The sequence below is a fragment of the Manacus candei genome, unplaced genomic scaffold (genome assembly GCF_025592945.1).
Source record: "Manacus candei isolate 608988 ecotype Guabito, Panama unplaced genomic scaffold, ASM2559294v1 h1tg000106l, whole genome shotgun sequence".
Lineage (NCBI taxonomy): Eukaryota > Metazoa > Chordata > Aves > Passeriformes > Pipridae > Manacus > Manacus candei.
Genome location: NW_026138154.1, coordinates 229,262 through 256,401, shown reverse-complemented (window position 1 = coordinate 256,401; position 27,140 = coordinate 229,262). Strand labels below are relative to the sequence as shown.

The 27,140-nt window shown below is 67.3% G+C and overlaps 2 protein-coding genes across 3 annotated transcripts; one reads left to right on the top strand and one right to left on the bottom strand.

Moving 5' to 3' along the window:
• Positions 1-1,219: 1,219 nt before the first annotated feature.
• On the top strand, positions 1,220-18,334 carry NCAN (neurocan). 2 transcript variants are annotated; one of them, XM_051769338.1, is made up of 15 exons: positions 1,220-1,305; positions 7,495-7,574; positions 8,978-9,379; positions 10,200-10,374; positions 11,123-11,250; positions 11,849-12,142; positions 12,443-13,351; positions 13,437-14,630; positions 14,893-15,009; positions 15,609-15,722; positions 15,929-16,087; positions 16,180-16,262; positions 16,343-16,487; positions 17,196-17,378; positions 17,508-18,334. In XM_051769338.1, exons 2-15 carry the CDS (start codon positions 7,502-7,504, stop codon positions 17,696-17,698), a joined length of 4,167 nt encoding a protein of 1,388 aa, XP_051625298.1. In that variant the 5' UTR covers positions 1,220-1,305; positions 7,495-7,501; the 3' UTR covers positions 17,699-18,334. The 2 variants fall into 2 exon arrangements, with proteins under 2 accessions (XP_051625298.1, XP_051625299.1); XM_051769339.1 differs by having other exon boundaries at positions 17,504-18,334.
• Positions 18,335-18,656: 322 nt separating this feature from the next.
• HAPLN4 (hyaluronan and proteoglycan link protein 4) lies at positions 18,657-26,577 on the bottom strand. Its single transcript, XM_051769346.1, has 5 exons — positions 26,427-26,577; positions 24,943-25,060; positions 24,127-24,489; positions 22,004-22,306; positions 18,657-20,078 (listed from the first exon to the last, which is right to left on the bottom strand). The coding sequence occupies exons 2-5, from the start codon at positions 25,058-25,060 to the stop codon at positions 19,729-19,731; spliced, it is 1,134 nt and encodes a 377-aa protein (XP_051625306.1). The 5' UTR covers positions 26,427-26,577; the 3' UTR covers positions 18,657-19,728.
• Positions 26,578-27,140: the final 563 nt, after the last annotated feature.

The window sequence follows — 27,140 nt, the reverse complement described above, 5'->3', positions numbered from 1 at the left end:
TTGCTCTCGGGTTTCCACGGATCCATCCTATGGGCAAAATGAGGAGGGGGGATACATTATTTGGTGCCAAGCCCGTGGGAGACAGGGTGGCATTCTTCAGTCACCGGCGGGAAGGTGACCCCTCCCTCCTCCTCCCCCCCCCCAAAAAAAACAAACCAACCTTCCCCAGTAGTGATGGTTTTCTTCCCCCGTTTTGGGGGTCGTTTCTGGTAGCAGCTCTTCGGAGCGTCTCACCCATTTCTGGGGGGTTGTTTGGGGTTTTTCGTGCCTTTTTGAGTTCTCAGCACCTTCCACCCCCTCTGCACACCCCAGAAGGGGCCGTGTGGGGGTGCTGAGGGGCTGGAAGATGCTGCTGGTTGCACCTCTGTGGCTTAAAAGGATTTTGGGGTGCTGAGGGGCTGGAAGATGCTGCTGGTTGCACCTCTGTGGCTTAAAAGGGATTTTGGGGTGCAGAGGGGCTGGAAGATGCTGCTGGATGCAGCCTGTATGGCTTGGGAGGGATTTTGGGGTGCAGAGGGGCTGAGAGAGACTCCCCTCTTGGGACATACCCCAAAATCCTTCTGGGGTCCCCTCTCCTCTCTTAGGGACCCTGCTTCCACTGCAGGGACACCCCCTCCCATCTTTGGGACCCCAGTCCTATTACAGAGAATCCCCCCCACCTTAGGGACCCCCCCCGCACCCTCTTAGGGACCCCACTCCCTTACAAGGACACGCTCTCCTCTCTTAGGGACCCCACCCCTATTACAGGGACACCCCCCTTTCTCTCAGGACCCCACCCCCATCACAAGGACCCCCCCTTCCCATCTCGGAGACCCCCCCATTACAGGCACCCCCCTCCCCTCTTAGAGACCCCCCCTCACTACAGACACCCCCCCTGCCCCCCCCGGCGGGAGGGTTGGCCCCGTTCCATGGGGAGGGGGCGGCCCTGTGGTTTTTTGGTTTTTTTTGGGGGGGGAGGTTGGTGGGGGGAGCCGTTTTTTTTTTTGGGGGGGGGGGGAGGCGGCGCATGCGCGGCCGCCCCTCGCCCTGCGCCGGGGCAGCGCGGCGGGCGCGGAGCGGGCGCGGGTTCGGGGCCGCTGCGGGGCAGGTGCGGGGCGGGCGGGCGGCACCGGCGGCACCGGCGGCGGGGGGGCCGCGCCCGCCGCCAGCCGCGATTGGCCCGGCCCGGCCCGGCTCGGCCCCCTCCGGGGGGAGCCCGGCCCGCCGCCCCCCTCCCCGAGCCCCGCTTTTAAGCCCCCGGTTGCCGGCGGGGCGTTCGGCTCCACCGGCGGCGATGAGTCCCGGCGCGCCCTGAGCGCGGAGCAGGTACGTGCGGCACCGGCACCGGCACCGGCACCGGCACCGGCACCGCCCCCGCTGCGGGGACAGCGCCGGGGATGGGGGACACCGGCACCGGCCCCGCGGCGGCGGCAGCGGGACGGAGGCGGGCGGGGGGAGGAGGGGACGGGGGGGGGGGGGGCGCGGGGAACGCGGGGCCCGAGGCTGGGGACGGTGACACCGACACCGACACCGGCACCGACACCGGCACCGGTACCGGCACCGGCACCGCCGCGGCGGGAGCGGGAGGGCTGCGGGAGGGCTGCGGGCACGGCGGGGATGCGGGGGATGGCGGGGACGCGGGGCCCGGGGATGGGGATGTGGGGATGGTGACAGCGGCACCGCTACGGCAGCACAGGGATGGATCCGGGCTGGATCCGGGCTGGATCCGGGCTGGATTCGGGCTGGATCCGGGCGGGATCCGGGCTGGGGACGCCGTGGGGGTGCGGAGGCTGCAGGAATGCGGGGCCCGGCGCCGGGGATGGGGAAGGGGACACCGGCACCGGCAACGCTGCGGGGATGGGGCCGGTGACAGCGGCATTGTCAGCGGCACCGCGGCGGCAGGAGGGGGACGGATCGGGGCTGGGGGCGCGGGGGGGATGCGGGGGAGGGGGGGGAGCACGCGGGTCCCGGTGCCGGGGATGGGGACGGGGACACCGGCCCCGCTGTGGCAGGAGAGGGATGAATCCAGGCTGGGGACGCCGTGGGAATGCGGGAGCTGGGGGACACTCGGGGGGGACACTGTGGGTACCGGGGTGGGCAGGGATGAGGGATGTGGCCCTGGGGTGGGGGAGATGCTGTCACTGAGGGCTGGGGACACCGAGGGCGTGGGGGGCTGTCAGGGGTGCGGGGGGTGGGAACGGTGGGGCTGGAGGGGACACTGGGGGGATCAGGAGTGGGGTTGGGGGCACCGGGACAGGTGGACAGTGGGGGTGTGGCCACTGGGGTTGTGGGCACAGCAGGACAGGGGGACACTGGGGACATCAGGACAGGTGGACGCTGCAGGGGCCAGGGCTCGGGGGGGGGCTGGAGACACCGGGATTGGGGCTCAGAAGGGCTGGGGGACTCCAGCTCGGGGACAGGCTGGGGGACACCGTGCCCTGAGCCCCCAGGGGCTGGCAGTGAGACGTGGGCAGGGTCAGGGGGTGAGGGGTGGCAGGGGAGCAGTGGGTGCTGGCGGGTGGGTGCCCCCGGGGTGTCACCCCGCTGCGGTGCCAGAGCCGGGTGTGCCTCGGCCATCCCTGTCGGTGGCAGGTCGGGAGCCGGGAAGTTCCCTGTCCCGGGGTGCCCCCAGGCTGCCAGGGCGCTGGCAGGGCTGGCAGAGCGCCGGGTGCTGAGCACCGCGGGCAGGATGAGCCCCACCCGCGTGTCTCCCGCACCCGCGTGGATAGGCCGGGACGGGCGGAGGAGGGCGCGGATCTCGGCGAGGGGCTCGGCAAAGCCAAACCCCGGCGGTGGTGGGGGGGGGACGGTGCCAGAGGCCTGGCCCGGGGGTCTCCTGCCCGTTTCTCGGTGCCGGGCACCGGCGCCGTGTTGGGAGCCGCTGAGGGGGTGGGCGAACCCTCCCCAGGGATGGAGCCGAGGATGCTGCGCCGGCTTCGCGGCTCCCGCCGCGCTCTGGGCTTCCCGGGGAGAGACGAGAAAGGGGGGCAGGAAGAATAAAAGAGCGAGAAGAAAAAAACCAAAACCAAACCAAAAAAAAAAACAACAAAGAGGAGCAAATTCCAAAATAAAGGCTGCAGACTGTCTGCCTAATAAAAATCGCACCCAGCAAAGGGCCCATATTGGACGGGATCACAGTTTGCCGAGGTGCTAATTTATTCTGGCAGGTTGGGGGGGGGAGCGGGAAGCATCACGTTGCCTGTGAGATGTGACGGCAGCGAGGTTTGCAGAATTCCTTTGTTGTGGGCAGAGAGGAGGGGACGCGGAGCCGGCCCCGCCGCCGGGCTCCTGCCACGGCCGCGCAGCCCCGGGGGGGTCCCTCGGCGGACACCCCCAGCCCGCCGGGGCGGCGGGGGCACCGCCGGGAGGGAGGTGGGTGCCGCGGGGGGCTGGTGGTCCCGGCGGGGTTGGGGGCGGGGGGTGCGGGGTCAGCCCCGCGGGGTGTCCGCGGTGGGGGGGACACGCCGGGGGGGTGGGCACCCAAGTGCTGCGTGTGCGCCGGTGGCACCGGGGACTGGAGTGACCCGTGGGGACAGCGGAGGTCACGGGGGCTCCGTCCTGGCTGGGGGGAAGTTGGGGGCACCCCCAGGGCTGGGGCGTCCCCAGGGTGGGGCGCACCCACGTCCAGCTGCGTCCAGGCTGCCTGGGTGGGTGGGCAGTGCATCGTCTCCCCTCCCACCCGTCCCAGTCTCGTGTCCCCAGCACCGTCCCAAATGTCCCCTCTGCTCCGTGGACACCCCGGGCTCCTCAGCTGCCCCCGGCCCAGCCCACGGCTCGGGGCAGGTTGGGGACAGAGGTGACCCCGAAACTGCCCGGGTGGTCCCGGCGCCCACCGGCCTGTGTGGAATTAAGCTATGTTTCAGCTCAAGCTAATCATCAGTCCCGGCTTTGCATATTCATGAGAAATATGAATTATTCATGAGGTGACAGCTAGTGACAGATGTGAAAATGTTCACCCGTGTGTGTGTGCGGGGGGGGGGGGGGGCGGTTTGCACCGGCGTTATTTTAAATTTCTCTCGCCTGCCGTTCCCCCGGTTGGGTTGGGACGCTGAGGGACAGGGACACGCTCCTTGTCCCCGAGGTGGCCCGGCCACGTGGCAGCGGGGACGTCCCCGTGGCATCGCCCTGACTGCAGAGAGAGAGAGACCCCCGCCGCGAAATTCAGCCCCCGGTGTGCTCGCGGTGGCACTGCCGCCCTCCCCGCCCGGCCACCCCCCCGCCACCCTCCTCACCTTGTCGCCTTGTCGCCTCGCTGGCACTGCCGGGGACGGCGCGGTGATGCCCTCACGGCCGAGCCGGGGGCTCCTTCCATGGGGATTCCCAGCTGGATCCCGCCCCAGCGGGATGGGGCCGATGCTGCCCCTGGCCCTGGCACAGGGGCTGGTGGTGCTGAGCCGGTGCTGCCCGTGCTGGGCATCCCGGATCCAGCCGGGGCTGATCCCGGTGGCACCGCGGGGTCGGGATGCGGCCGTGCCACCCCCGGGCTGCCTCCCGGGGAGCTGGATTGTGGGTTAGTGGATCCGGGGGAGGTGGGACGGAGACGGCCTCAATAATTAACGAGGCGCCGGGGCTGGGAGGGGCTGAGGACAACGACGGGGGTCCCCGTGCGGGGACACGGCGTGTGGTGGCTCCGGCAGCGGCGGGGAGTGGAGCCCGTCGTGTCGCTCGTCCTGACCTTGGGATAAACTTTTTGCTGGCTCAGCACATCGCCGGGCTCGGCAGAGGCGGCGGCCGGGGGGGGTCCAGCGAGGGGCTGGGGTGGGGACGGAACGCGGCGGGGACGCGGGGAATGTGCTCCCTGCACCTTCCAGGGGCGGGGGTGCCAGCCGGGTGTCCCCGAGGTGGTGGCAGGGGCCGTGCGCCCCGTCCCTGGCGTGGGGGGCGCCCGGGACCCCCCCACTCGTGGTCAGGTCACCCCGAGGGGGCAGCGGGTGCCGCGGGCAGGGCCGGCCCTTCCCGCCGCGGCTCCTTCCCTGCTGCGAAAGCAAATCCCGCAGAACTGCTGATGTCAGGGGAAGGCGCCGGTGCAGCTGGAGCCGCACAGCCCTGTGACCCCCCCCCGGCCCCGAGCACCCCCGAGCACCCCCGGCAGCACCCACTCCCCACGCCCAGCCAGCCCGAGGGGTCCCCGCTGGGCTCAGGGCCCGTCCCTTCCCTCCATCCCGGCTCCGCAGCCTCCCGGGTGGTGATTGGAAACCCAGAGAGCAACTCCGGTGTTTAACATTTAAATAAACGCCGGGTGTTTGCTCAGCGAGGACCCGGCTCTGAGTAAACAGCCGAGAGCCCGGAGGAGGATTTGTACTCCTCGTGTGAACGCGGCTCTGCGGGGTCTCTCCCCGCTCCATCCCACCTTCCCTGCGTGGCACCGGGCACGGGGATGGGGCTGGTGGCCCCCGGGGGCTCCCTGGGAACGGGGGATGCTCCGCTGGGAGCCCCACGGGCCAGGGAGGAGGAGGATGGAGAAGAGGAAGGTCCCAGGGATGCCGTAGGGAGGCGGCAGGGAGGGAGATCCAACCGCTGTTGTCCCACGTGGGAAACTGCCTTGTCCTGCCTTTCGGTGGGAAAAGCTGCTTGGAAGCTGCAGAGGGGGAGCATCAAGGGCTGAGGAAAAGAAAACGGGTGAAAAGGCCGAAAAGTCTTTCAAACAAGTGAAAAGACCTAAAAGGGGTGGTTTGGAGCCCTGGGACGTGTGCGAGCACAGCCCGGGGCTCCCTTTTTCCCTGGAGCTGAGTGTCCTGGGCGTTCCCTTCCCGCACCTTCCATCACCCGCCGTCCCCAGCAGGTCCCGGGCGGTGTCTGGGCGATGGTTTGCACTGGGAGGGCTCCTGGACATCCCGGAAAGTCAGGATTAGCGTTTCAGTGGGAGGAGCTGGAACCTCCCGAGCCCGGCCCTGCCGAGCAATTCTTTTTCTTTTTTCCCCCCGTAGCGGGAAAACTGGGAAAACTTCGGCGCTGCCGAGGATGAGAGAAGGAGGGATTTCCCTCCCGGAGCACCTCCAAGAGGGGATGAAGGAGCTGCTGTGGGTGCCCTGGAGCGGCCTCGGGGATGCTCTGGGAATGTTCAGATGTGGCACAGCCCCACTCCCGGCTCCGCGCCCCGGGAATTCCCCCCCATGGCCGGGGTCAGGTCCCCTCCTCCTCTTCTCCCAGCAGTTTGCTTCGGGGGCAGAACGCCCCGCGGAGCTGCCGGGGGAGGGAAGGGGCTGCCAACGCTTTCTTCTTTAGAGGAAATAAGATAAAACCCGGTTCTGCATCCCCAAAAAGGCCCTTTGCCAGCGCCGAACACGGGGAGGGGGGTGTGTGTCTCCTTTTTTTCTCGTCGTTTTGCTCTTTCTTTCTATTTTTGTCCCATAAAAGCACAGAAGGGACGGAATGAGAAATCAAGGGCTGGGAAATGGAGCATCGGGGATGGGGGAGCCGGTGGGATGAGGCAGAGACTCGGTTCTGGGCAGCTGGGAGAGGGATGGGGGGCTCCTGGTGTCCCCCCAAAGGCCGAGTGCTCCCCAAATTGCTGTCTGAGACCGGGCAGGGGTCGATGCTGGAGCTGGGGGAGACCAGCAAACCCCACGGTGGATCTGCCGGTGCAGGGGGGACCCGGGGTGTGGTTCAAGCTCGTGGCTGAGTGGTGCCAAGCTCCAGTGTGGGATTTAGGGTTTGGGGGTGCTGGTTGTGGCCCTGCTGCCTCTGCTCGGCTGGTTTGGTGTCCAGACAAAGCCTGAGCGTGGCTGTGACAGGGAGGGAATCGGGAGATGGTGGTGGGGAAATCTGGGGGGTGGTGATGGGGATATCTGGGGGGTGGTGATGGGGAGGTCAGGGGGGTGGGGGTGGTGGGAGCTGGGTGATAGTGATGGGGAGATCTGGGGGGTGGTAGTGGGGAGATCTGGGTGATGATGGTAGTGGGAGCTGGGTAATGGTCATGTTCATGCCTGGCGATGGTGGTGGTGGGAGCTGGGTGATGGTGGTGGTGGGAGCTGGGTGATGGTGGTGGTGGGAGCTGGGTGATGATGGTAGTGGGAGCTGGGCAATGGTCCTGTTCATGCCCAGCGATGGTGGTGGTGGGTGTTGTGGTGATGGTGGAAGTTGTGGTGATGGTGGTGGTGGGAATTGTGGTGATGGTGGTGGTGGGAGTTGTGGTGGTGGTGGGAGTTGTGGTGGTGGTGGGAGTTGTGGTGATGGTGGTGGTGGGCACCTGGTGACAGCTGCACCCAGCACAGGGCTGGGGGGCTGCGGGACCCCCGGGCTTGCCCACCACGGGCACGTGTCCCACTTCCAGCCGCACACCGGGTGCCCACAGGGATGTCACCGTGGGTGGCACTGATGGCAGGGACACACAGGGACCCCCAGCTGGCGATGGGGGCACCTCATCCCTCATCCCGACCTCATTCCAAGAGTGAGATCGAACTCTCTCCGGGGCTTATGGTACCCTGCTGAGAGGGACCCTGCTGAGAGGGGCTAATCCTGCAGTGCCCCCGCGGTGATTTATGGCCTCCCACCCACCCCCCGCTGTCGTTGCAGGTCAAGGATGGTCCATGGGATGGGGGATGCCGGCTGCTGGGTCCTGCTCGGGCTCTCCCTGCTCCCCATCGCCGTGCTGGGTAAGTGCTGCCGGGGCCAAGGGAGCGCTGAGAGCAAACAGCAGGAGATAATGAACTGACGGCCGGAGTGAACCGTGAGGGCGCATAATGACCCGGGGAGGGCCCGGCCTGCGGGATTAGGGAGGGAGAAGCCCCCCAGGCGCCTGTGTGGATTCCCCCCCCCACCCCTCCCCGTGCTGGGATCCCCACAGGCGAGACCTTAAACCCTTAATCCCACTGGCAGCCCCCCCCAGCCCCCCGGGGATTTGCTGTGGCTCTGTCCACGACAGCCCATGTCCCCCCCTGTCCCTGCAGCGTCCTCCTGCACGGGGGGGATGATTTGGGATCCCCCAGCCTGGAACGCTGCCCGTGTGTGTCCCCCCGTGGGCCGAGGGTGTGGGGTGCGATGGAGGGTGAGGAGCCGGGGGGAGGAAGGTGCTGGGGGGGTGATTAGTGGCCTTCCCAGTGCCCAGCTGGCTGAGCTCTGCAGGGGACACCCCCCGAGCCCGCTGTGGGCAGGGGGAGCCGGGCCAGGGAGGCTGAGACGTGGGGGATTTGTGGTGGTGGAGCTGGGAGGCTGCACAGGCTGGGGCAGGATTAGGGCGGGAGGAGGAGGAGGAGGAGGAGGAGGAGGAGGAGGAGGAGGAGGAGGAGGAGGAGGAGGAGAAGGTCATGGTCCTGCCATGTCTTATCCCAGCGGGGAGGGGGCGGGGGGGCTTTTCTGCTCGTGCCACAGGGGTTGGGCAGCCCCGGGTAGATGGTGAGGGATCCACCTCTGCAGGCAGGGATGGGGAGTGCTGGTATCCCCACAGGCAGTGCTGGTGTCCCCTCATGGAGTGCTGGTATCCCCACGAGGAGTGCTGGTATCTCCTCAGGAAGCACTGGTATCCCCTCATGGAGTGCTGGTGTCCCCTCATGGAGTGCTGGTATCCCCACGAGGAGTGCTGGTATCTCCTCAGGAAGCACTGGTATCCCCTCATGGAGTGCTGGTATCCCCTCGGGAAGCACTGGTATCCCCTCATGGAGTGCTGGTATCCCCTCGGGGAGTGCTGGTATCCCCACAGGGAGTGCTGGTATCTCCTCAGGAAGCACTGGTATCCCCTCGGGGAGTGCTGGTATCCCCACAGGGAGTGCTGGTATCCCAACGGGGCAGTGTGGGACCCACGGGCACAGAGCAGTGGGTGTGGACCCACGGGCAGCATCCAGGGGCAGTTGGGGACCTCATCTGAGTCTGGGCAGATTTAACGGGCAAAGTCTCTCCCCGGCCACAAGACAGGGTGGCTGCACTCGAGCTCCACCCTGGGGGGCTCAGGGGTGCCCCCCCACACCCTGCCACACCCCCGGCTCTGCCCGCTGTGCACAAGAGCCCCGCGGGACCCCTCCCCGCCGCCCACCCCCGCGGTACCCGGTGCCTCCCCCCGCAGGCTCCCAGGACGATGGGAAGGTGATCCACATCAGCAGGGTGCAGCACCAGGCGCTGCGCGTGGGGCTGGGGGAGCCCGCGGCCCTGCCCTGCCTCTTCCTGCTCCACCCCTCCGCCTCCCTGGGGCCCAACGAGCCCCCCGACCCGCCCCGCGTCAAATGGAGCAAGGTGCGCTCGGCCACCGGGCAGAGGGAGGACGCGCCCATCCTGGTGGCCAAGGACAACGCGGTGAAGGTGGTGAGAGCCTACGAGGGCCGCGTGTCCCTGCCCGGCTACCCCCGTGACCGCTCCAACGCCACGCTGGAGCTGCGCGGGGCCCGCGCCAGCGACTCGGGGCTCTACCGGTGCGAGGTGGTGGCCGGCATCGAGGACGAGCAGGACCTGCTGCCGCTGGAGGTGACGGGTGAGCCAGGCCCCGGCACGGCCGGGAGGGCAGGGGGGGCACGGCGGGGTGGTGCGGGCGCTGTGCGGGGTGTGGGTGTGCACCGCGTGGGGTGTGCACCCCACGGGTCTGAGACGAGGAGGGTGAGCTGTGAGTGCACCCCGGGTGAGCTGTGAGTGCACCCCGGGTGAGCTTTGAGTGTACCCCAGGTGAGCTGTGTGCCCTGGGAGAGCCATGCACCCCAATGTACCCCATGCACCTTGTGAGAGCTGTGCACCCCAACGTACCCCATGCACCCCAATGTACCCCATGCACCCCATGTACTCCCTGCACCTCATGAGAGCTCTGTGCACCCCATGTGAGCCGTGCACCCCAATGTACCCCACACACCCCATGAGAGCCGTTCACCCCAAAGTATCCCATGTACTCCCTGCACCCCGTGAGAGCCGTTCACCCCATGAGAGCTGTGCACCCCAATGTATCCCATGCACCTCAATGTACCTCATGCAGCCCATGAGAGCTGTGCACCCCATGTACCCCATGCACCCTGTGAGAGCTGTGCACCCCAATGTACCCCACACACCCCATGAGAGCCGTGCACCCCAAGGTACTCCCTGCACTCCACGAGAGCCGTTCACTCCATGAGAGCAGTGCACCCCAATAAACCCCACACACCCCACGAGAGCCGTTCACCCCGTGTAGTCCCCTCACTCCCCGCGCCCCACAAAAGCCCTGCACCCCGTGTGATCTCCGTGCCCCGCGCACCCTGCGCCAGCCCTGCCCCCCGTGCCACGTCCCCCCTCCTGTGCCGACGGTTCCCTACCCTCCTGTGCCCTCCCAGGCGTCGTGTTCCACTACCGGCCCGCGGGCCAGCGCTACGCCCTCACCTTCCCCGCCGCCCGCCGCGCCTGCCGGGACAACTCGGCCGTCATCGCCTCCCCCCGGCACCTCCAGGCCGCCTTCGAGGACGGCTACGACAACTGCGACGCGGGCTGGCTGGGCGACCAGAGCGTGCGGTGAGTGCGGGCACGGCGGGAGGGACGGAGGGAGGGAGGGCGGGACCCTCCCTCAGCGGAGCCGAGCGCTCACACCGCCCCTCTCTGGCAGGTATCCCACACACAGCCCCTCTCCACAGGTATCCATCCCACCACACAGCCCCTTTCCACAGGTATCCCACCACACAGCCCCTCTCCACAGGTATCCATCCCATCACACAGCCCCTCTCCACAGGTATCCATCCCATCACACAGCCCCTCTCCACAGGTATCCATCCCATCACACAGCCCCTTTCCACAGGTATCCATCCCACACACAGCCCCTTTCCACAGGTATCCATCCCATCACACTGTCCCTCTCCACAGGTATCCATCCCATCACACAGCCCCTCTCCACAGGTATCCATCCCACACACAGCCCCTTTCCACAGGTATCCATCCCATCACGCTGTCCCTCTCCACAGGTATCCATCCCACCACACAGCCCCTCTCCACAGGTATCCATCCCATCACACAGCCCCTCTCCACAGGTATCCATCCCACACACAGCCCCTTTCCACAGGTATCCATCCCATCACGCTGTCCCTTTCCACAGGTATCCCACCACACAGCCCCTCTCCACAGGTATCCCATCACACTGTCCCTCTCCACAGGTATCCCATCACGCTGTCCCTCTCCACAGGTATCCCATCACGCTGTCCCTCTCCACAGGTATCCCATCACACTGTCCCTCTCCACAGGTATCCCATCACGCTGTCCCTCTCCACAGGTATCCCATCACGCTGTCCCGACCCGGTTGCTATGGAGACCGCAACAGCCTGCCCGGAGTCCGGAGCTACGGGCGGAGGGAGCCCGAGGAACAGTACGACGTGTACTGCTACGCCCGGGAGCTGAGAGGCAAGGGATGGGGGTGGGCAGGGGGGCCCGGGGGTGTCCCACCATGGCTACAGCACGGCCAGGAGCAGGGCTGGATGCCCAGGGGTGTCCCTCCATGGCCATGGCACGGCTGGATGCCCAGGGATGTCCCTCTGTGGCCATGGCACGGCTGGATGCCCAGGGATGTCATTCCATGTCCATGGCACAGCCGGATGCCCAGGGCTGCCCCTCCATGGCCATGGCATGGCCGGGAGCACAGCTGGATGCCCAGGGATGTCCCTCCATGGCCATGGCACAGCTGGTGCCCCGGGATGTCCCTCCATGGCCATGGCACAGCCGGATGCCCAGGAATGTCCCTCCATGGCCATGGCACAGCTGGATGCCCAGGGATGTCATTCCATGGCCATGGCACGGCTGGGAGCACAGGCATCTCCATCCATGGCTCTCCTGCTGGGGTTTGGCTGCAGGGCCGGTGCCGGGGCGGTGCCAGTGCCCCGTGCCATCCTTGGCACGGCGTGGCCACGGCGCCCAAGTGACGGAGCCATCGCCGGGCTCGGGGCCGTGGGGACCATCAGGGCTCCCTGTCCCCGTGTCCCCAAGGCCTCTCTCTCCCCTGCAGGGACGGTGTTCTACGCCACGGTGCCGGGGAGGTTCACCTGGCAGGGGGCCCGGCGGCACTGCCGGAGCCGGGGGGCCTCGCTGGCCACCACGGGGCAGCTGTACCTGGCCTGGCGGGAGGGGCTGGACCAGTGTGACCCGGGCTGGTTGGCCGACGGCAGCGTCCGCTACCCCATCCGGGTGCCCCGCAGGAAGTGCGGGGGAGAGGCCCCGGGGGTCAGGACCCTCTACCAGTTCCCCAACCGCACCGGGTTCCCCCCCGCCGCCTCCAGGTTCGACGCCTACTGCTACCAAGGTAAGGGGGACCAGCCACGGTGCCACCCAGCTCCCCCCCCCGACCCCTCACAGGCACCGGGATGCCCTTGGGAATCAGTGGGCGTGGCCAGGAAAATTGTCGAGGATGATGAATATTTATTTAATTGGGGAATTAACGGGACGGATGAGGAGAGCGGCGCTGGGAGGGAGCCCAGCCCCGGGTGTCACCCTGGCTGGGGGGGTGCAGTGCCTGGCACGGACACTCGAGGGGGGCTGTGGGACCCCCCCCCGTGACCTGGATGCCCGTCCTGCCCCTCTGATGCTCGTGGTGTCCCTGCAGCCGCGGGGCAGAGGGATGTGGAGGAGCCGGTGCCGCCCGTGCCCGACCCGCCGGGCAGTGACAACGTGCTGGTGGAGCACAGCGAGGAGCTGGGCACCTCGGGGGACACCAGGGACACCCCCCGCCACCACTACGAGCTCCTGCCACAGCCAGGGCCCTCGGGGCCGGGCCAGGAGGAGGAGGAGGAGGAGAAGGAGGAGGAGGATGAGCAGCTGAGGCCAGCGAGCAGCAGCCCCGCGGCCACAGCACAGCGCGGGGACCTCCCGGGGGCCTCCCTGGCACCGACAGCTCCCGGGCTGGGGATGGACGGTGGGACACCCCTGCCACCCCCCACGGCCCCCTCGCTGGCGTGGCCCCACGAGGAGGAGGCTCTCAATGTGGTGGATCAGGCCCTGGAGAGCTCCTGGCGGGATCCTGCCGGTGCCAGCCCAGCGCTGCCGGTGCAAGAAGACCCTGAGGAGCCCCCGGTCACCCTCCTGCCACCTTCCCAAAGCCCAGCCCGGGAGCACAGCACCGGAGCATCACTGGCACCACCCGGGCTGGGGACGGTCCCCAGCACGGCAGCAGAGACCCCCAGCCTGCCCCCCCCCAGCTCCCACCCCCCGAGGAAGAGCCACGCTGGGCTGAACGGGCGCTACTTCCAGCTCCAGCAGCAGAGCCGGGACCCCACGGTGGCAACTGGGGACCCCACAGTGGCAACTGGGGACCCCACGGTGGCAGCTGGGGACCCCACGGTGGCTGGGGACCCCGTGGGGACAGCCACCCAGGCCCCCGTCCTGGCCCTGGAGGTGAAGGAAGCCGCGGCCAACGCGGTGGAGCCGCGGAACATCCCCCGAGCCGGCACCGAGAGCCTGCGGCGGGAGGGCCCCGACGAGTCCCCCAACACGCTGGAGGAGGAGATCGGCCCCGGTAAGTGACACCCAGGAACGGCCAGGGGGGTTCTGGCGGGGGCTGTGCTGAGTTGGGGACCCCACGGCTGTGCCATCTCTTGCAGAGCTGATGGCACCGGCCACCGCCCCGGCGTCGCCCTCGCCGCAGGCGCCGGCCCCGAGGGACTCCCCGCAGGAATTGTGGAGCCCCCGCAGTCCTGGGGGGCCTGTGGGAACACCCCCCGTGCCGTCCCCACCCCTGCCTGTCTCTGTGACTCCCCACGACGCCCTGGGCCGCCGGGACATCCCCACGGATGAGGCCCAGCCTCGTGTCCCCAGCGCCCGCGGGGACTCCCCCCGGCCGCCCGCCGAGGCCACCGAGGACTTCTCCGGGGACAGCGTGTCCCAGGAGGACGGTGGCTCTGTCCCAGTGTGGCCCCCGCTGCCCCCCGCCCCGCTGGTGGCCGAGGGTCCCGAGCCGGCCCCGCAGCCCCACGGTGACGGTGACGGCAGCGGGGCCCCGGGGGACGCCTCGCTGGAGAGGCAGAGGAAGGCGGTGACCTTCCTGCTCCCAGATGGCCCCTCCACGGGTCACCCGGCCACCCCCGGCCCCACCGAGGGGGCTGCTCCTCATACCCAGGGGGGGTTGAGCCCCACGGCCCCCCACGGGCCGGCTGAGCCCGGCCGGGAGCAGCCAGAGGAATCCAGGGATGTCGGGAAAGGCGCAGCCGAGCCCAGCAGTGAAGCGGCCGCGCCCCCGCCGGGGTGGGACGTCCCCTCGCCATCAACTCCCCCCGCGGCCACCGCGGGGACCCCGTGGGCCAGCTCCGAGGGGCCGGTGGAGGCGGCGGTGCTGGAGCCGGTGGCCGAGGAGGGGTCCACGGGCTTCGCCCCCGCAGCCCCCCATCCCACCAGCCACGCTGGGACGGAGCTGGGGGCAGGGGAGCAGCTCCTCCTGCCCCCCCCGGGCCCTCGGCAGCCCCCCCATGGCTCCTCAGCCCCCCTCAGCCACGAGGATGCTCCAACATCCCCCAGCCAGGAGGATTCCTCCGGGGAGGTGAGGAGGGAAGAGCCCCCCGCGCCCCTCAGCTCGGCCACCCGCGGCCCTTGGTCACCACCCACTGCTCCCCACCCGGGGGTGGAGGGGACCCCCGAGTCCCCCGGCGTGGGGCTGCTCTCCGAGCCCTCCGCGGCAGCGGAGCTGGGGGGCGCGGGGGGGTCCCCGCTGCTGGACACCGACAGCGGGAGCGGCGAGGGGCCGGGAACGGAGGAGCGGGAGCTGCTGGCCTGGGGGGGCACCGGCAACGCCACCCGGCACGGTGAGCGCGATGGCAGCGTGTCCCCTTGTCCCCCGCGGCTGACGGGCACAGGGACGACGGGCTGGGGAGGCGGGAGCTTCCTGCTGACCCACCGGGAGGGTTTGGGGGGGGAGGTTTGGGGGGTTTCTCTCCTTTTACCCAAACCAGTTCACTCGCTGGGGAGTTTCCACCAACCGGGCGCGGGTGGGATGGGAGCGGGGATGGGGTGGGGGCCGCTGTGTCCCCCCGCCCGGGCTCAGGGCTCCTGCTCCCCCCACCCCAGCGCCGTCGGACCCCTGCGAGAACAACCCCTGCCTGCACGGCGGGACCTGCCGCGCCAACGGCACCGTCTGCGGCTGCAGCTGCGCCCCCGGGTTCACCGGGGAGAACTGCGAGATCGGTGAGAGCCGGGGCGTCCCGAGCCCTGCCCCGGCACGGGAGCATCCCAAACCTGCCCCGGCACGGGAGCATCCCGAGCCCTGCCCCGGTACGGGAGCATCCCAAACCTCCCCTGGAACGGGAGCATCCCAAATCCTGCCCCGGAACGGGAACATCCCAAACCTCCCCTGGAACGGGAGCATCCCACACCTCCCCCGGAACAGGAGCATCCCAAACCCTGCCCCGGAACGGGAGCATCCCAAACTTACCCCGGAACAGGAGCATCCTGAGCCCTGCCCCGGCACAGGAACATCCCAAACCTGCTCCGGAACAGGAGCATCCCGAGCCTTTATCCGGCACGGGAGCATCCCAAACTTGCCCCGGAACAGGAGCATCCCAAACTCTGCCCCGGCACAGGAATATCCCAATCCCTGCCCCACACGGGAGTATCCCAATCCCTGTCCCAGCCCAGCGCAGCAGCCGCGGGAATGGGGCCGCGGCTCCAAGTCCTGCCCGATCCCCCACCCTCGGTCACCGCCGGCACTGGAGGGGGCGATGGGCGGGGTGGGGGGTGCCAGGGGGGTCTCCCCGTGCCCACAGCCCCCCGCGGTGTCCCCGCAGACATCGACGACTGCCTGTCCAGCCCCTGCCAGAACGGCGGCACCTGCATCGACGAGGTGAACTCCTTCGTGTGCCTCTGCCTGCCCAGCTACGGCGGCAGCCGCTGCGAGAAAGGTGGGCAGCAGCCCCCGGTGTCCCCGCGAACCCCCCGGGTGGGTCACCACGGGGTGGGGGAGACCCCCGCGGGGTGCTGGGCACCCCCCCCCCGCCGCTCTGGGGGTGCTGGGAGGGGGCGCGGGATGAGGAGCCGCTCCCCGCGTCCCTCCCCGTGCCGCCGGTCCCCTTTCTCTGTCCCCACCGTCCCCGTGTCCCCCCCGCAGACACGGAGGGCTGTGACCACAACTGGCACAAGTTCCAGGGTCACTGCTACCGGTACTTCTCCCGCCGGCGCTCCTGGGAGGACGCGGAGCGGGACTGCCGGCGCCGCTCCGGGCACCTCACCAGCATCCACTCCCCGGAGGAGCACGGCTTCATCAACGGTGGGTGTGTGTGGGGGGGTCACACTCCGTCCCACCCCCCTGGGAGCCCCTCCCCTCCCCCCGCTGAGAGCCGGGCGTGCCCCTCCCCGCAGGTTTCGGGCACGAGAACACCTGGATCGGGCTCAATGACAGGATCGTGGAGCAGGACTTCCAGTGGACCGACAACACGGGCTTGGTGAGGGCCTTTTGGGGGGGCTCGGGGGGGCTCGGGGGGCGGGGCAGGGGGGGGGTCTCACCCTCGCTGGGGTCCCGCAGCAATACGAGAACTGGCGGGAGAACCAGCCCGACAACTTCTTCGCGGGGGGCGAGGACTGCGTGGTGCTGGTGTCCCACGAGATCGGCAAGTGGAACGACGTGCCCTGCAACTACAACCTGCCCTACATCTGCAAGAAAGGCACAGGTACCGCCTGCCCCGGGGCCCTCACCCTGGGGCACCCCCAGCCCGCAGCCCCCGGCACCCCTGTCCCCGTCCCACAGTCCCTGGTGTCCCCATCCCACAGTCCCTGGTGTCCCCATCCCACAGTCCCTGGTGTCCCCATCCCCCAGGGCTCCCCATCCCCATCCTGCAGCCCCCAACATTCCCATCCTGCAGCACCCCCACCCCACAGTTCCCAGCACCCCTGTTCCCATCCCCCAGTCTCTCTCCAGGAACCTCCTCATCCTCAGCAAACCTCTCCAGCAGTTCCCCCTAAATCTCCGTGTTTCCTCTCTTTGTCCCAATCAATTCCTCCCTCGCCGCTTGAACTCGTTTAATTTGCCACCATTAAACCCATTAAGTTCCCATCCCTTTATCTCGGAAGTTTTATTAACCTCCAGCTCCTCCCCACCCCGCGTGTTAATGACGGCCCAGTAGGGCCGTTAATTAACAAATTAAATCCTGGGGACACCTCGGGGCCACCCTGATGGAGGAGCCTCTCCTAAAGCCACCACCGCTGGTGGCAGGGTGTCCCCTTGTCCCCTTCTGGGAATGGGGGGCTCCTGGAGAGAACCAGTGACAGTGGCAGTGTCCCCTTGTCCCCTCCTGGAGAGAACCAGTGACAGTGGCAGTGTCCCCTTGTCCCCTCCCAGCAGCAGGGGGGTGACAGGGCTCTGTGTGTCCCCCCCCCAGTGCTGTGTGGGCCCCCCCCTGAGGTGGCCAACGCCTTCCCGGTGGGGAAGAGGAAGGAGAAGTACAACATCCACTCCAGCGTGCGCTACCAGTGCCAGGAGGGCTTCACCCAGCGCCACGTGCCCACCATCAAGTGCCACAGCACCGGCAAGTGGGACCGGCCCAAAATCCTCTGCACAAAACGTTAGTGGGGACGGGGCGGGGCGGGGCGGGGCGGGCAGGGGGTGGGCCCGGGGGGGTGGGGTGGGTGGGTACCCGTTCCTGACCCCCCCTTTCCCCCCGGCTGCCCCCCCTTTGCCCCCCGTTAGCCAGGCGGTCGCACCGAGCGCGGCGGCACCGCCGGCACCGGCACAGCCACCCCCACCACCAGCACCAGCACCACAAACCCCGCAAGGAGCGGCGAAAACACCGCAAGCACCTCCGGCTGGACTGGATGGAGGAGGGGCACTACTTCTAGGGCCGGGGGGCCGCCGAGCACAAGGGTCCCCCGCGGGGGGTGGTGACGTCTCCCGCCCCCCTCTCCCACCCCCTTCCCTCCCCCCTCCCTCTCTTTTATAACCCCCTTTTGGCTTTAGCTCCTTAGGATGCCCGGCCCCGTAGGGAATAGGATCCGGAGGGGGCGGCTGCGTGTGCGTCCCCAGCCCTCCCTGCATGCCCCACGCTCAGCCCCCCCCGGCCCGGGGTCGAGCCCCCAGCCCCGCACAGGGACCCCCCCCCCCCACCCCCGGCTGGGCTCTGGCCCAGTCCCCAAAGTGGGGGTTACCCAGGCAGCCCCCCCGTGTCCCACCCCGGCCGTCCAGTCGGGTGGCTCTGGTTTTTTTAGCAGCCTCCCCCCTTTTCCTCCCCCGGCACCCCGGTCCTGCCTGCGGGGCGGGGACACGGTGCCACCAAGTGCCACCAAGTGCCACCAGGTGCCACCAGGTGCCACCAGGGCCGTGGTCCCGCCCCGTGCCCGCTCTGGGGCCGGTTGGTTGCTCCTGCCCCGCTGTCCCGGTCCCGTTGGAGTGGCGTGTGTGTGTGTGTGTGTGTGTACGGCGCTTTCTGATCTCTGCTGTTTGCGACGTGACTGCCGTGTCCTGACCCCCCTCCCCAGGCCCTCCCCCTCCCCTCCCCGTTTCTGACTCTGCCTTTCTGTACTGCTGGACATTTTAATAAATTTTTTTAACAGTTGAGCGAAGTTCCCCGAGCCTGGTGCCCTCCCGGGGGCTCTGGGGACCCCCAGGAAGGTCCCCCCCGTGTCCTTTTTGCCACCTCCTTTCACCACGTGGACTTAACTCGCAGCAAACCCAACCCCTCTCCCGGGGGCTCCTGGGGCTCCCCACGAGTCACCCCGGTGGTGGCTGCCACGTGTGTCCCCGGCGTGGCCACAGACCCCCCTCGAGCTGGGGGGACACTGATGGATTTATTGGGGTCCTCCCTGCACCCCACCCCCCGTCACCCACCCTGCTGTGCCCTGCCAGGGCTGTCACATCCCAGCAGCTCTTTGTTTCCATCAGCCGGTGAAGGTGATGGATGGGCCGTGCTCAGCTGGGCCGGGGTGGGGAGGAAGCCCCCAGCCCCTCTGGGGGACCCCGGGGGTCCCCATCCGTGTCCTGCCCCCCCCCCCCCCCCCACGGTGGCTCCTGGGCTGCTCCCTTGGATCTGGTCCCAACAAATCCAAGCAGGATGCTGTTGGGATGCTCTGAACGTGCTGGGAACAGGGAGGGAAGGTGAGGCCGAGCAGCTCCGGGGTCCCCGAGACGCCCCTCGGGGGTGGCACCGGCGAAGGACACACCAGAGCCCGGCTCAGCTCTCGAAAGCGGCCGAAGCTTTTATTTCATCTATGTTCAGGGGCTGCCAAAAGCCTCGGGGGGGTGCCCAGGGCTGCCAAAAGCCTCGGGGGGGGGTGCCCGGCGGGGTGGGCGCGGGGGGCGGTGCCCACCCAGCCCCTCCCACTTCATCCGCACGAAGCCAAGCGAAGGAGCTGCCCCGGCCCCGGCGGGGGCTGGAGGGGCTGTGGGTGCCCCCTCCCAGGCTGCCCAGTGCCTCCCCCGGGCTGCCCAGTGCCCCCCCCAGGCTGCCCAGTGCCCCCAGTCCTTGCCCAGCGCCGAAGAGGCGTTTTGGGGAGCCCGCGGCAGGTCCGTCCCCTGCAGAGACCTGACGGTGCCGTGACACCGGTGGCCCGCGGCGCCTCCCGGGGGTTGGGGCGGGGGGGTATCAGCGCAGGGTGGGGGGGACGCCGGGGGGGGGGGGTGAGGACGGAGGCTCTGATGGGCCTTTAGCACATGCAACAGGCAGGCCGAGAAGCAAGAGCTGCGCCGAGCGGGGAGCGCGGGGAGCCAGCCCCGGGCGCGGGCAGCGCTCCCAAAGTCCTTCCCCTCCCGCTGCCTCAAGTTTTCCCCCCCCCCGAGCGCCACCGGGCTCCGGCCCGAGGCGGGGGCTGCCCGCAGCTCCGCCGCGACCCCCGGGGATCCCGGCAACACACACCCAGGCGCGTTTTTATTTGGGGGAGGGGGGCGACGCGTTCCCCGGCCAAACCCGGGGAGATGCTCCCTCACACGCGGTTGGGGTGCGCGTCCCCCCCTCCTCCCGCCGCCGCCTTCTCCGGGGGCGCCTCGCCGGCCTTTTTGAAGCAGTAGACGCCGAAGAGCTTGTACTTCTTGTCGGGGAAGCCCAGGTTGCGCACGCCGGGCTCGCGGCCGCCGCAGCGGGCGCGGGGGTTGACGATGGGGTAGCGGATGCTGCCGTCCTCCAGCCAGCCCGCCTCGCAGCGGTCCAGCAGCTGCAGCTTCCAGGCCGCGTACAGCTGCCCCACCTTGGCCACGGCCGCGCCGTTGTTCTTGCAGGCCTGCACCGCCTCCGGGTAGCTCAGCTTGCGGAACGTCTTCAGGAAGTAAACTTTGCCTGGGGAGGGGCACAAAGCGGGGAGGGGGGGGGGGGGAGGTCAGTGCGGGAGCATCCTGTGGGATCGGTGGGGTGGGGTGGGCGAGGGGTACAAGGCATGTGGAGCCCCCTCGGTGCATTTTTGGAGTCCCTTCAATGCATTTTTGGAGCCCCCTCGGTGCATTTTTGGAGCCCCCTCAATGTATTTTTGGAGCCCCTTCAATGCATTTTTGGAGTCCCTTCAATGCATTTTTTGAGCCCCTTCAATGCATTTTTGGAGCCCCCTCAGTGCATTTTTGGGGGGCTGGAGGTGGTGAGGGGCACAAAGCCTGTGGAGTCCCCTCAGTGCATTTTTGGAGCCCCCTCGGTGCATTTTTGGGGGTGCTGGAGGTGGTGAGGGGCACGAACCCTGTGGAGCTCCCTCAATGCTCCCTCCAGTGCATTTTTTGAGCCCCTTCAGTGCATTTTTGGGGGGTTGGAGGTGGTGAGGGGCACAAACCCAGTGGAGCCCCCTCAATGCATTTTTGGAGCCCCTTCAGTGCATTTTTTGAGTCCCTTCAGTGCATTTTTGGAGCCCCTTCAATGCATTTTTGGGGGTGCTGGAGGTGGTGAGTGGCACAAACCCTATGGACCAACCCCAATGCATTTCTGGGGGGGCTGGAGGTGGAGGGTGGGTGACACCTGTCTGCTGGACCCCCCCAGCACATTTGGGGGGCTGGAGGAGGCGAGTGAGGCCAGCCCTGGAGGGTTCCCCCCACCACATTTTTGGGGGGCTGAAGGAAGGGTGGTGCAATCCTGTGGACTCCCCCCAGTGCATTTTTTTGAGGGGGGCTGAAAAAACCACATGATACAAGCCCTGAGGACCCCCCCAACCCATTTTGGGGGGGCAGGAGGAGGTGAGGGGCTGGGTGGGCTCTGGGGACCCGCAGTGTGGGCAGATTTAGGGGCTGTGAGGGCAGTGCCAGCTCCTCGTGCCGGTGTCACCCGCTATTTATCCCACCTGCCACCACTAAATAAACATCAGCAGGGCCCCCTCCGGCCCCCCCTGCCAGGCAGGAGGAATTTACAGAGCCCGGGAGCCCTCCTGGCTCCATCTGTCTTGCTGGGCCCGGCCTCATCCATCACCCGGGGCCGCTGCTGCTGCAATTACCTCCGTGCCCTGCTCCTTCCTGGTAGAGATGGCTGGGCTAAAAAAAAACCAAAAAAAAAACAAAAAACCAGAGGGTTTTTGCAAAAAAAAAAAAAAAAAAAAAAAAAAGGAGGAAAAAAAGAGGTTTTTGCTAAAAAAAAAAAAGGAAAAAGAAAAGAGAGGCTTTTGCTAAAAAAAAAAAAGAGGGTTTTTCAAAAAAAAAAAAAAAAGAGAGGTTTTGCTAAAAAAAAGGCAGGTTTTTGCAAAAAAAAAAAAAAAAAAAAAGAGAGGTTTTTGCTAAAAAGCCAGAGAGGTGTTGCTAAAAAGGAGAGGTTTTTGCTAAAAAAGAGTGGTCTTTGCTAAAGAAGAGAGGTCTTCTCTAAAAAAAAAAAATAAATAAATAAAGAGTTTTTTGCTAAAACAAGAGAGGGTTTTGCTAAAAAAAAAAAAGAAGAGAGTTTTTTTGCTAAAAAAAAAAGAGAATTTTTTGCTAAAAAAAGGAGAAAATTTTGCTAAAAAAAGAGAGGTTTTTTGCTAAAAAAAAAAGAGAATTTTTTGCTAAAAAAAGATAATTTTTTGCTAAAAAAAGAGAGAGGGTGTTGCTAAAACCGAGTGTTCCAGTCCCAGAACCAACTAGGGGGGAGGCTGGTCCCTGCTGGGGGGTCCCCACCACCGAACCAGGGAAGGGAGGGATCCAGGGAAGGGAGGGATCCAGGGAAGGGACTCGCGCGCGGGGCCACCCCCCCCCTCCCAAGGCGGAGCATCCTCCCGGTCTCCACGGGAACCTCCCCCCCATCCCTCCCCTCATCCCGGGTACCGTTGAGGTTGGAGGTGAAGCAGAAGGCGTCGTAGTGCTCGCTCTCCTTGTGCCGGTAGCCGTAGTTCCGCACGCCCACGGGCGTGTCCTTGCGGCCGCACTCCTCCCGCGGCCGGGAGATGGGATACTGCACCGAGCCGTCCTCCAGCCAGCCCGCGTTGCACCAGTCCATGCCCTCCAGCCAGGCCTGGTGCAGCTGGTCGTGGGACGCCAGGATGCCGTCCTGCTCCAGGCACGCCTGCTGGGCCTCGTGGAAGTTGAGGGTGTAGCGGCCCAGGCGGGGGTGGTACGGGAAGATGACGCCTGGAGAGGGGGGAGATGGAGAGGAGGGGTGGGAGGTTCTCCCCTGCCCGAACCCTGCGGTGGGCACTGCCCCGGTTCAGTTTGCTTTCGGTAAAAGTTTTTAACGTCACCCCCTGGAAAAGCCGTTTCCAGGCTCGGTTTTCGGCCCGTGTCTCGCGATCCAACGTTTCTCAAACCTCGCCGCTTTTTTCCCTTTTTTTTTTTTTTTTTTCCTTTCTCGCCCCCAAGATTTGTCCACAAGCGGCTGCAAAGCCCGGCCACGATGAGCTGCCTGTGCTCGGGGGGAGGAGGGTTTAGAGCCCCCAGACCCTCCACGCTGCGGCTTTAGGGACCCCCATTCCACCCCCAGGCTCCGGGAGAACGGGGACACCACCGGTGTCCAGCCAGGCCGTCGCACCCCCGCAGCAGTCCCCAAAAAAGAAGGATTTTCCCCCTTTCCCGACCTCCCGGCGGGCTCGGAGCCGCTCCCAGCCCCTCATCCCCCCCAGCCTGGTGCTTTAGGAGCCCCGGAGCCGCTCCCAGCCCCACATCCCCCCCAGCCGGGTGCTTTAGGAGCCCCGGAGCCGCTCCCAGCCCCTCATCCCTCCCAACCAGGTGCTTTAGGAGCCCCGGAGCCGCTCCCAGCCCCACATCCCCCCCAGCCTGGTGCTTTAGGAGCCCCGGAGCCGCTCCCAGCCCCTCATCCCCCCTAGCCGGGTGCTTTAGGAGCCCCGGAGCCGCCGCCTGCCCTCGGGGTTTACGAGCTGCCGTCCCATAAACCCGGAGCAGCAGTGAAAAGCCAAGAACGGCGGCAATAAACCCCCGGCACGCGCCGGGAAAAGCGCCCGGCCCCGGGGAGAAAGGGACACGGGAACCGGGAACCGCATCCCAACCATCCCACACCGCGGGGGGAGGAGGGGGGAGATCCCTCCTGGGGGGTTCGTGGCCGGGGGATGGGGTTTGTCCGGCCCGGGAGAAGCGCCTTGCTCGGGGTTAATGCGGATAATCCGGGGGATTTCTCCTCGTGCGTTCCAGAGGGAAGTCACAGGTACGAGGAGAGGGCCTGGGAGGGGAGGGCAGGGAAGAGAAAAACCCACACAGGAGGGGGGTGTTTCTCAGGGAACAGGAGGGCTGGCAGCTTTTCCTCTCTAAGTCCGGCGTTCCCGACTTTTTTGGATCGAACTTTCCTGAACTTCCCCTGCCTGTCGTTTTTTTTTTTGTGGGGGGGCCTGCGTGGGGCACGAAACCACCACGAGCGCCTCTGCACCTCGGCGTGGGGCACTTCGGGAACGATCCCCACGCAGCCAGCACAGCAGGAATAGATAAATAAATAAATAAATAAATAAATAAATAAATAAATAAATAAATAAATAAATAAACGATTCCCACGCACCCAGGACAGCAGGAATAAATAAATAAATAAATAAATAAATAAATAGATAGATAGATAGATAGATAGATAAATAAATAAATAAATAACGATTCCCACACACTCAGGACAGCAGGAATAAATAAATAAATAAATGAATAAATAAATAAATAAATAAATAGATAGATAGATAGATAGATAGGTAGGTAGGTAGATAGATAGATAGATAAATAAATAACGATTCCCACGCACTCAGGACAGTAGGAATAAATAAATAAATAAATAAATAAATAAATAAATAAATAAATAAATAAATAAATAAATAAAATAAACGTGTGCTTTTGCTTTCTGACGCTCAAAAAAGAGCCTCGGGGGGTCCTTTCGGGGCATTTTGGCCATCGGGTTTTACACCCGGAGTCCTCCAGCCCTTCCCCAAACCCCCGGGAGCGTCCCCCCCGCCCCGCGCCGGCACCTTCGAGGTCCAGCTTGACCACTCCGGTGTCGTCCTCGAGCTCGTTGGTGACCTCGCACTCGTAGCGCCCGTAGTCCTGCAGGGTGACGTTGCGGATGATGAGGGAGGCGTCGCCCGCCCCGTCCTCCTGCAGGGCCGTGCGGCCGCGGTAGGGCCCGAACGCCCGCCGGGCCTCGCCCAGCGCCACGAACACGTCCACGAAGGCCATGGGCTCCGTCACTTTGGTCCACTTGAGCCGGATCTCGGCCGGGTCGTGCGCGGACACGTCGTAGTGGTAGCGGCAGGGCAGGATGATGGTCCCGCCCCGGTGAGTCACCACCTTGCCCGGAGCCGTCTGCACCACCACGGCCCCGCTGTCACCCTCTGCAAGGGACACAGGTCAGGGATGGCCCTGTCACCCTCTGCAAGGGACACCCGGGTCAGGGCTGGCCCTGTCACCCTCTGCAAGGGACACCCGGGTCAGGACAAGGGACACCCGGGTCAGGACAAGGGACACCCGGGTCAGGGCTGGCCCTGTCACCCTCTCTGCAAGGGACACCCAGCTCAGGACAAGGGACACCCAGATCGGGACTGACCCTGTCACTCTCTGCAAGGGACACCCTGATCAGGACAAGGGACACCCAGATCAGGACAAGGGCCACTCAGTTCAGGGTTGGCCCTGTCACCCTCTGCAAGGGACACCCCACTCAGGACAAGGGACATCCAGCTCAGGACTGTCCCTGTCCCTGTCACCACTCTAACCCTAATTCTAACCCACCCCATCCCACCCCACCCCATCCCACCCCACCCCACCCCGGGGCGCCCCTCCCCACTCACCCATGACATGAACCACCTTCTTCCTGCCCCGGGGGCTCTGCAGCGCCTCGGAGCCGAGGATTCCCGCGAGGAGCAGCAGAGCTGCCGGCCCGGCGGCCCAGGGGCTTTGGGGACGCATCTGGGGGGGGACAGCAGAGCCCTCAGCACCCCTTCCGGCCCCCCCCGGGAGGAGACCCCGCTCTGCCCGACCCCCGGCCTCGGCAGCCCCCCAGCAGCGACGCCGGTCCCCGACCCCCCCCACCCGGGTGCCATCACCCCCCGCCGCCCCCTGACCCGCCCCGAGCGGAGGGGGGGCACCGGCAGCGCTGGGTCGCTCGTTTCCTCCCCGCGCCGCCCCCCCCGTGCCCCAGGGACCCCCGTGCCCCCGGCGCTGAACTCGGCTTGCCCCGCTCGGTTACAGCCGCGATGAATATTTCATGGCAGGCGCGCCGGGCCGCTTCTCCTGAGTTATTTATGGCAGCGCCGGCACATCTGGAAACCGAACTGATGGGGCTGGAGCGGCGGCGGCGGCGGCCGGAGCCCCCCGAGACCCCCGGCTGCGCCCCCCCCCCCCCTTCCCGGGGCACGGCCTCCTGATCCCCGGGGGCTGCGATCCCGAGCCCCGCGTTCTGGGGGTGCCCCAGATCCCAACCTGGCTCCGCGTCCCCCCTCACCGCGGGAATGAGCCCCCCCCAAGCGCAGGGGAGGGTGGGGAAGGGGCGCCGGGACCTGGATGTGGGGCGGGGGGAGCGGGGCGGACCCCCGGGAGCGCCGGTGCCTGATCGGGGCAGCGGGAGAGGGGCGGCCCGGCCCGGTGGTCCCGGTGCCAAGTCCGGGGGAAGAGGGAGCGGGGCATCCCCCGGGGGTCCTGGTGCCAAGTGCAGGGTAAGGGGGAGCGGGGCAGCCCCTCCCGGTGGTCCCGGTGCCGTGTCTGGGGGCAGGGGGAGCGGGGCAGCCCCTCCCGGTGGTCCCGGTGCCAAGTGCAGGGTAAGGGGGATCGGGGCAGTCCCGGTCGGTCCGCGGGGTTGTGGAGCGGGGCAGCCCCCCCGGGGGTCCCGGTGCCCGGGCCGGAGCAGGGGGAGCGGGAAAGTCCCCTTCGAGGATTCCGGTGTTCCCTCCGGGGGCAGAAAGAACGGGGCAGACCCTCGGGGGGCTCCGGTGCCCCGTGCCGGGGGCAGTGAGAGCAGGGCAGCCCCTCCCGGGGGTCCCGGTGCCGAGCGCGGGGGCGGGGGGGGGGATGCGCAGCCCCTCCGGGGGGTCGCGGTGCCCGGGCGGGGCGGGGGGATGCGGCAGCCCCGGCTGTGCCCGCCCGCGGCCGCGGGCCCGGCGCGGTGTTGCAGTGCGGGACACTGCGGCGGCCGCCCCGGGGCTGCGGGACTCCGGTGCCCGGGCAGCGCAGCGCGGGGAGGGGGGAGCGGGAAACCGGCACCGGCACCGGGGGGGTCCCGTCCCGGCGCCCCGCGCCCGCCCCGCAGCGAGCGGAGCCGCCGCAGCCCCGCACTCACCGTGTCCCCGGTGCCGGCGGCGGGAGGGGCCCGCCCGCAGCAGCGCGACGGTGCCGCCGGTGCCGCCGGTGCGGCTCCGCGCAGGGAGGGGGCGGCACCGGGAGCTCGGCCCGGCCCTGCCCCGGCTCTCCCGGCGCTGCGCAGGGCCGGCGGCTCGCCAAGGTCACCGGCCCGCCCCGCTTCTCCCCACCCCCGGGACCCCCCGGTGCTGCCGGGACCCCCGGGGGACGCGCGGGGCACGGGGGGTTTTGTCGGGGAAATCCCTCGCGTGTGCCCACCGCCCACCCGTGCGCCCACCGCCCACCCGTGCGCCCCCAGCCCCCCCTCACAAACCCTCCTACAACCCCCCCCACCCGCGTGCCCACCGCACCCCCCCGCGGGCACACACGGGGACCCCCCGGCCCCACCCCAAAGGGCCGCAGGGGAGTGGTCGCGGGGCTCTTCATCCCTGGGGGTGCCCGGGGGGGTCCCATCCCTGTGTTCCCACCGCTGGCACGGAGGGACATCCCCGGGCACGGCAGGGACACGGCTCCGGAACGACCCTTGGCTCCTTTATTTTGTAAACAGTGTTTTCCTGGCACTGCCCCCCCTCCCGAGTCCTCCCGGTGTGGCCGGGGTGGGACAGGGCACCCACGGACCCCCGGGACCCGCCGGGAGGGGAGACCCCCACCAGTGAGACCCCCCTGGGCACGGGCAGGGCTGTGGCTGCAGCCA

Coding starts and splice junctions, on each gene's coding strand:
- HAPLN4 (XM_051769346.1), bottom strand. CDS start 25,060: ATGCGTCCCCAAAGCCCCTGGGCCGCCGGGCCGGCAGCTCTGCTGCTC. Junction 22,307..24,126: donor GGTCAAGCTGGACCTCGAAG/GTGCCGGCGCGG, acceptor CCCCCTCTCCAG/GCGTCATCTTCCCGTACCAC. Junction 20,079..22,003: donor CTTCACCTCCAACCTCAACG/GTACCCGGGATG, acceptor GCCCCTCCCCAG/GCAAAGTTTACTTCCTGAAG.
- NCAN (XM_051769338.1), top strand. CDS start 7,502: ATGGTCCATGGGATGGGGGATGCCGGCTGCTGGGTCCTGCTCGGGCTC. Junction 7,575..8,977: donor GCTCCCCATCGCCGTGCTGG/GTAAGTGCTGCC, acceptor CTCCCCCCGCAG/GCTCCCAGGACGATGGGAAG. Junction 15,010..15,608: donor CGGGGAGAACTGCGAGATCG/GTGAGAGCCGGG, acceptor GTGTCCCCGCAG/ACATCGACGACTGCCTGTCC.